The sequence below is a fragment of the Salvelinus sp. IW2-2015 genome, unplaced genomic scaffold, assembly GCF_002910315.2.
Source record: "Salvelinus sp. IW2-2015 unplaced genomic scaffold, ASM291031v2 Un_scaffold3296, whole genome shotgun sequence".
Taxonomy (NCBI): domain Eukaryota; kingdom Metazoa; phylum Chordata; class Actinopteri; order Salmoniformes; family Salmonidae; genus Salvelinus; species Salvelinus sp. IW2-2015.
Window position 1 is genome coordinate 59,041 of NW_019944580.1, and position 8,427 is coordinate 67,467.

The window sequence follows — 8,427 nt, forward strand, 5'->3', positions numbered from 1 at the left end:
TTTCATTTCAGAGTCCTCTCGGGCTTTCTCTTCAGAGGTCTCTCTGGCTTTCTATTCAGAGGCCTTCCTGCGGCTTTCTCTTCAGAGTGTCTCTCTGGGCTTTCTCTTCAGAGTGCCTTCCTGGGCTTTCTCTTCAGAGGCCTCTGGGCTTTCTCTTCAGAGTGTCTCTCTTGGGCTTTCATTTCAGAGTGCCTCTCTGGCTTTCTCTTCAGAGTGTCTCTCTGGGCTTTCTATTCAGATGCCTTCCTGGCTTTCTCTTCAGAGTGTCCTCTCTGGGCTTTCTCTTCAGAGTGCCTTCCTGGCTTTCTCTTCAGAGTGCCTCTCTGGGCTTTCTCTTCAGTGCCCTCTCTGGCTTTCTCTTCAGAGTGCCTCTCTGGCTTTCTCTTCAGGAGTCCCTTCCTGGGCTTTCTCCAGAGTGCCTCTCTGGGGCTTTCTATTCAAGAGTGCCTCTCTGGCTTTCTCTGCAGAGTGCCTCTCTGGGCTTTCTCTTCAGAGTGCCTCTCGGGCTTTCTCTTCAGAGTGCCTCTCTAGCTTTCTCTCAGAGTCCCTTCCTGGGCTTTCTCTTCAGAGTGCCTCTCTGGGCTTTCTCTTCAGGAGTGCCTTCCTGGCTTTCTCTTCAGAGTGCCTCTCTGGCTTTCTCTTCAGAGTGCCTTCTGGGCTTTCCTTCAGATGCCTCTCTGGGCTTTCTCTTCAGAGTGCCCTTCCTGGGCTTTCTCTTCAGAGTCGCTCTCTGGGCTTCTTCTTCAGAGTGCCCTCTCTGGGCTTTCTCTTCAGAGTGCCTCTCTGGGCTTCTCTTCAGAGTGCCTTCCTGGCTTTCTCATTAAATCACGTGTCAATTGGGGAGGAGCCTACTGGTTGTCACACCACCTGTCTCCAGCTGCTTTTCACCTGAGCAGTTGGAAACGAAAGAGAAATATAGTCCACCAAAACACAAACGTCATAAAAGTGAAAGGAAAAACAGTTAAATAGATAATTGCCTAACATTGCGTTCGTTTGAAAATGCCACAAAAGGGTGTCGGTTATAACGGTTGTCAGTTAGTGTTGGTGTCAGAGATTAGTGGTTAAGGGTCAGAGTTTAGGTGGTTAAGGCGTCAGATTAGGTGGTTAAGGATGTCAGAGTTAGGTGGTTAATGGTGTCAGAGTTAGGTGGTTAAGGTGTCAGAGTTTAGTGTTAAGGTTCGAGTTTATTAAGGTGTCATAGTTTAGGTGGTTAAGGGTGTCAGAGTATAAGGGTCGAGTTTTAGTGGTTAAGGGTGTCAGAGTTAGGTGTAAGGTCAGAGGTTTATTAAGGTGTCAGAGTTAGTGGTTTAAGGGTGTCAGAGTTTAGGTGGTCTAAGGGTTCAGAGTTTTGTTAAGGTGTCCAGATTAGGTGGTTAAGGGTGTGCAGAGTTTGTTAAGGTGTCAAGATTATGTATGGGTGTCAGAGTTCAGAGTGGTTATTCGTTCAGAGTTTAGGTGGTTAAGGTGTCAGAGTTTAGGGGGTTAAGGGGCGAGTTAGGGTCAGAGTTTAGGTGGTAAGGTGTAGAGTTTTTAAGGGTGTCAGAAGTATTAGCGTGGTTAAGGTGTCAGAGGTTCAGTGGTTATTAAGGTGCTCTCTAGAGTTCAGTCTGGTTAAAGGTGTCAGAGATTAGGTGGTTAAGAGGTGTCAGAGTTCAGGTGGTTAAGGGTTATGTAGTAGAGTAGTGGTTAAGGGTGTCAGATTAGGGGGTTAAGGGTTAGTCAGAGTTCAGGTGGGTTAAAGGGTGTCAGAGTTCTCTTAAGGGGTCAGCAGAGTTCTTAGGGTGTAGAGTTCGGTGTCCGATTCAGGTGGTGAAGGGTGTCCAGATTATTAAGGGCGTCAGAGATTTAGGTTAAGGGTGCAGAGTTCAGGTGGGTTAAGGTGTCAGATTTAGTGTTAAGGGTGTCAGAGTTATTATGGTTAAGGGAAGTCAGAATTAGTGGTTAAGGGCGGTCAGAGTAGGTGGTTGAAGGGTGTCAGAGTTCAGGTGGTTAAGGGTGTCAGAGATTAGGTTAAGGGCGTGCAGTTTTAGGTGTACTGGGTGGCAGAGTTTAGTGGTAAGGGTGTCAGAGTTAGCTGGTTTAAGGGCGCGGTTAGGTGGTTAAGCATGGTCAGAGTTCAGGCTGGTTAAGGTGTCAGAGATTAGGTGGTTAAGGTTCGACACTGTTTAGGTGGTTAAGGGTGTCGAGATTTAGCGTGGTTAAGCGGTGTCAGAGTTCAGGTGCGTTAAGGGTGTCGAGATTCAGGTGGTTAAGCGGTGTCAGAGTTTAGGGTGGTTAACGGTGTCAGAGTTCAGGTGGTAAGGGGTTCAGAGTGTAGGTGGTTAAGGGTCAGTAGGTGGTTTAAGGTGTCAGAGTTCAGGTGGTTAAGGGTCAGTGTTTATGTAAGGTGTCAAATTAAGTGGGTTAAGGGTCAGAATGGTTAAGGGTCAAATTAGTGGTTAAGGTTGAGTGTAGGTTAGGTGTCAGAGTTCAGTGTTAAGGTGTCAGAGTTCGCTGTAAGGTATGTCAGGTTAGTGGGTAAGGGTGTCAGAGTCAGGTGGGTTAAGGTGTCAGAGTTCAGTGGGTTAAGGGTGTCAGAGTTAGGTGGTTAAGGTGTCAGAATTCAGGTGGTTAAGGGTTCAAATTAGGTGGTAAGGCGTCAGAATAGGTGGTTAAGGGTAGGTTCGAGGGTAGTATTAGGTGGTTAAGGGTCAGGTTATGGTTAAGGTGTCAGATTAGGGTGTTAAGGTTCAGAGATTAGTGGTTAAGCGGGTCAGCATATTTCTAGGTGGTAAGGTGTCCCCTGAGCCATTACTATGAAAAGAGTCTGCTTGAACAATGGGCCAGAGTGTATTTCCTGTCTGCTTCAATACACAAGGAGCTGCTCTTGATCACTGCTTTGGTAGCTCCTCTCTGAATTGGCAGTAGCCTATAGGAACCATTACTCATTTTACATCAAACAACATCCTATATTATCTTCATTTGACCATACTAATCATCACTGTCCCCACTCAGATTCCCCGCTGGAGGGATTATAGTTGCCCGTCAGTTGAGTGGACAGGACTGCTGTCTACTCTGTCTAACTAAAGATCAATTCTGAAGTTGAGTGACATTGACATCATTGTGATTTGTGATAAAAGCCTGTGTGAGGAGTTGATGGTACTTTCTCAGGCCCGTGAAGGTTAAGTAAACAGTGACCCAGATGTTTTGGGCTCTACTAGTGTGAAAACTACGCTGGGGTGGGTGGTCTGCCCGGTGACTCATCAGAAGACCGTTTCATTGTTCAGGCCGAGTCGACAAAAACCCGCTGTTTGCCTTGTTCATTAGGCATCATAGTGTCAGCTACATAGAATTAATACAATGGCTCTGAAGTCAAAGTGACTAACGGTTCTCTTCGCTGTTCAAATATGTCTTAACTGTTATGTAAAGCTCACAGTGACGCTCCCAGCTGCTTCCAAATGAAGCTGGTGGAGTTTGCAGAGCGGGTCATAATCCCAGATTGAAAGAGGAGGCTTTGTCCTAAAGTAGTGTAAGAAAGAAAATCACTTACTTTTAAAGAAGCCGCGATGCTTTTCATGAGGCTTTTTAAGTCTCTAATGAAGAACCAATAATGGGGAGCTGCTCTCTTGCGCATTTCCTGTCAACCCAGCCCAATTGTGTCCGCTAAAATGGTGGGCTATAACGGATTTTGTCATCACTACAATGAATTTCATCACTGCATCGAAAGATGTAATAAAGCATTTATGATATTTGAATATTTTAAATTGTGTGGTAACTGTTATATACAAGTTAACGGTTATGACGCACAACGCAGAGAAACCTCGCTGTCACCGGTGTTGTGTTTTAATGAAGAGATCAAGTGGTAGATTAACSCACTGACTGCGATTAGTGACGTAGGTGTTAGTAAACCAGCAGCGGCTCTCTGTCAGCGCACCCGACCTGCTGAATCTGACGCCCCGTGCGATGCCCCACTAGTTATTCCATTTTAGGGTGACACCACAACTGTAAAAAGACACACTTTGGACAGCGACCAGTCTTTATGTAATTATAATTAGCTTCAGGAGAGAGATTGAATACTATCAGGAAAATAGCTTTAAAAATGAGAGAGTGAATAGTTTCAGGAAAATAGCTATAAAAAAAGTCAATTATTCTTGATTTTAGTAGGCCTTTATTTGATTCAGTCCATWGCTCATCATAGGCCTATACAAGCACAAAGACACGTGATTGGCTAAATCACACAACTATATAATGCACCTACACAATTAAACGGATAATTTTCTCCAAACTCGTAGGAAAAACGTAATTTTCTTCAATCAAAACGAAGCCCTGAATAAAGTCCTGACATTGTTACCTATAATTCCTATTGAGCAGCAGACTTGTCTACAATGTGATTTTAACGTTACAGCTTTTTTWAAAGTCGCCCTCCAATTGTGAAGCTATTTGTTCCGCTGCTTGCAGCATCTGTCGGCTRGCTTTGATTTAAAAGGGACCAAATAAGATGATTTGGTGACATCAAGGCCTTCCCAGCGGTAATGATTACATTCGGAGCTCAGATCCACGCAAGAATTTGTATCCCACTAAACCCTCTGAGATCCCCTACCCACCCCCACAGTGCTTGAGCTTCCAGAGTCTTGTCCTATTAGGGTATTTGACAGTCCCAGCTTGTACTACACCATCAATGAATTGGATAGGTTATTGGGATGCTCGTTCCTCTCATCTTAGAAAGACAAAGCCCCGCTGGGGGGGCTGTTGACACCTCGAGGTTCGGGGAGGGTATAAAGAGGGATCTGTTTCAGTTGGGAGCAGTACTACTCTACGCGCTGCACCAGGAGAAACAGCCTACTTTGGACATACGTTTTAACTTTATTTTCTTCGCTTTTCCTTTTTTCCATCACGACTGACAGCATGCAAGTACCGAACAGACCAACAGGAGCGGGAGCGTACGGGTACTCCGCCATGCGCCATTACGCTTCGCTCTATCCACAGCGCAGCAGCAGCCAGTGCACCGCGGCGACCAAGCCTGCCAGCGGGAAATCTTTCACCATTGACGCCCTGCTCGCCAAGCCGTCGGAGACACACATAGACCGAACGAGTCCCATTCACTGTAGACTCAAATACCAACCGACAGCGCCACTACATCCCTTCCAGACCCAGATGAGCTCGGCGCTGCCACAGTACCTCTACTCGCCCAACATGCTGCACACGCCGGTGCACAGTCACACACAACCCGGATACTCTGTCTACTGCTGTCCACCGTTCTCCCACCACGCGTCATGCCATGGGGCCTTTTACGCACACGGTAAATGTCAATCTAACGTGCCATTCTAATTTATTCAATAATCCAAACTAAACACAGTGGCCTAAAGAAAAGTCCGACATGGGTTTTAAACTGTTGTCCATCTCTTTCCTTCACAGAAACAGGTCTATCAATGTCCCACTCATTCAAACACAAGGAAGGGAAATCCAAGCGGATGCGCACCAGCTTCACCAACGAGCAGTTGGACCGTCTGGAGAAGGAGTTCGCCCGGCAACAGTACATGGTCGGCTCGGAGAGGTTCCTTCTGGCGTCGGGTCTGCAGCTCACAGAGGCTCAGGTACAAACCAGATTCCAACTCAAACTGCAAACTTTCTTTGAACCAAAACAAAGCCCCAATTTAATAGTTTTTTTTTTAAGAATGAGAATGATAATACGATTGGCACTGACGTTTATAACGTTAAAAAAAAAATCCCTAAAACCAAAATTCCTTTTCTTATTTTCAGGTTAAAGTGTGGTTCCAGAATCGACGCATCAAATGGCGCAAGCAGAGTCTGGAGCAACAGCAGAACAAGCTGGTTAAACTGGGCCTGGCCACCCCAGTGAAGAGTCCTGGTTCTCAAGGTCTGGGGGAGGAGGCGGAGGAGATCGATTTCTCAGACGGATAAGATGTTGATAAAGACGGGCTCCCTGACTACTGCTGACCGGTCTTGGACCACAGAACCAGGCATCTGTATACACCGCTCAAGACACGGGACCGAGGACCACACCACCCCTTACTGTATAAATATTTAATTCATAGATGTATAGTTCTATATTTAAACGATATTTCTTACTTTATTGCTCTTATGAGAGTCTCTTTGTGAAATCAAACGTTTGTATATTTTGATTGACAWATTCAATAAATATATTTTCAAAATTTTGCGAGTCCATTTCTTATCCCAGTACCGTTTTAAAACAATCATATCCCCGAAAACACATTGAAGGAGAGGTTGAGAGAACATCTTAGTCTAAATAAGAACTTTGAATTGAACGTTTGAATCAGGTCGCGTTGTCAAAGACGTTGAGCTGGTAGGATATTTCATTATTTCAGGTTCATTTCTATTTTTGGTTAGGTGGAATTTAAGAGAAATTAAACAAAGCATATCAGCATTTGTACTATTTTAGAGAACACTGTCTATTCTAGACAATATAAACTTTAAATGTAGAGCAATTTCATGGTCTTTTTTGGGGGGGTGAAATAATCATTATTTTATTTCTAAACCAGGTTGAGACTATTTTATGTAAATCCTTGGCATTATTGAAGATATTTCTCCCTATATTTTAGCCTCTCTCTCTCTCTGCCCCCCCCCCCAAGGGTTTTTATAGGCATCAGAAACATATGTTTACATTGACAAAGCACGTGAAACAGATCATAAACACAGGTGAAATAAGAAATCCGAAATTAACAGTAAACAGTAAACCTTTAACAGTAAACCTTACACTCACAAAAGTTTCAAAAATAATATACGTTATTAAAAATCKTATATTATCGCAATGTACAGTGTTGTAACAATGTGTTTAAGTACAAAAAGGGAAAATATATAAACATCATTATGGGATGTATTTACAATGGTGTTTGTTCCTCACTGGTTGCCATTTTCTTGTGCTAACAGGTCAAAATTGTATTTCTTTTCGAATTATTTATGGATCTGTGTAAACTGAGGGAAATACACTATATTGCCAAAAAGTATGTGGAGACTGCGGGGACTTGCTTCAATTCAGCCACAAGAGCATTAATGAGGTCGAGCACTGATGTTGGGCGATTAGGCCTGGCTCACAGTCTGCGTTCCAATTCATCCCAAAGGTTTTCGATGGGGTTGAGGTCAGGCTTATGTGTAGGCCAGTCAAGGTCTTCTACACCGATCTCGACAAACCATTTCTGTATGGACCTCGCTTTGTGCAAGGGGGCATTGTCATGCGGAAGCAGGAAATGGCCTTCACCAAACTGCTGCCACAAAGTTAGAAGCACAGAATCGTCTAAAATGTCATTGTATGCTGTAGTGTTAAGATTTCCTTAGGATCTAAGGGGACTAGGAAACCATGGAAAACAGCCCCAGACCATTATTCCTCCTCCACCAAACTTTACAGTTGCCACTATGCATTCGGGCAGGTAACGTTCTCCTGGCAACTGCCAAACCTAGATTAGTCCGTCGGACTGCCAGATGGTGAAGTGTGATTCATCATTCCAGAGAATGTGTTTCCACTTCTCCAGTCCAATGGTGGCGAGCTTTACACCACTCCAGCCGACGCTTGGCATTGCGCATTGTGTGCGGCTGCTCGGCCATGGATACCCATTTCATGAAGCTCCTGACAAACAGTTCTTGTGATGACGTTGCTTCCAGAGGCAGTTTGGAAATCGGTAGTGAGTGTTGCAGCCGAGGACAGACGATTTTTAAGTGTTATGCACTTCAGCACTCGGCGGTCCCGTTCTGTGAGCTTGTGTGGCCTACCACTTCGGGGCTGAGCCGCTGTTGCTCCTAGACGTTTCCACTTCACAATAACAGCACTTACAGTTGACCGGGGCAGCTCTAGCAGGGCAGGAAATTGACAAACTGACTTGTTGTAAAGGTGACATCCTATGACGGTGCCCGTTGAAAGTCACTGCGCTCTTCAGTACGGTCATTCTACTGCCAATGTTTATCTATGGAGATTGCATGACTGTGTGCTCGATGTTATACACCTGTCAGCAACGGGTGTGACTGAAATAGCAGAATCCACAAATTTAAAGCACTGTCCACATACTTTTCACAATGGATGTGTCTCTAATATGGTCATACATTTGGCAGGAGGTTAGGAAGTGCAGCTCAGTTTCCACCTCATTTTGTGGGCAGTGAGTACATGGTCTTTCTTCTCTCGAGAGCCAGGTCTGCCTATGGCGGCCTTTCTAAATAGCAAGGCTATGCTCACTGAGTCTGTACATAGTCAAGGATTTTCTTTATTTTTTTATTTCACAGAGGTCAGGTACTCTGCCCTCTGTTTAGGGTCAAATAGCATTCCAGTTTTTTTGTTAATTCTTCCCAATGTGTCAAGTAATTATATTTTTGTTTTCTCATGATTTGGTTGATTGGTCTCTTGCTCTCGCTTCTCAGGGCCAGGGCTGGTGGGGTCAGTCTGTCTAACAGGGCTGGTGGGGTCAGTGTGTCTAACAGGGC

The 8,427-nt window shown here is 44.8% G+C and overlaps 1 protein-coding gene across 1 annotated transcript; it reads left to right on the plus strand.

The window, feature by feature from the left end:
• Nucleotides 1-4,813: 4,813 nt before the first annotated feature.
• On the plus strand, nucleotides 4,814-6,061 carry LOC112075630 (homeobox protein not2-like). Its single transcript, XM_024142596.1, has 3 exons — nucleotides 4,814-5,278; nucleotides 5,395-5,573; nucleotides 5,740-6,061. Exons 1-3 carry the CDS (start codon nucleotides 4,885-4,887, stop codon nucleotides 5,899-5,901), a joined length of 735 nt encoding a protein of 244 aa, XP_023998364.1. The 5' UTR covers nucleotides 4,814-4,884; the 3' UTR covers nucleotides 5,902-6,061.
• The last annotated feature ends 2,366 nt before the right edge of the window (nucleotides 6,062-8,427 follow it).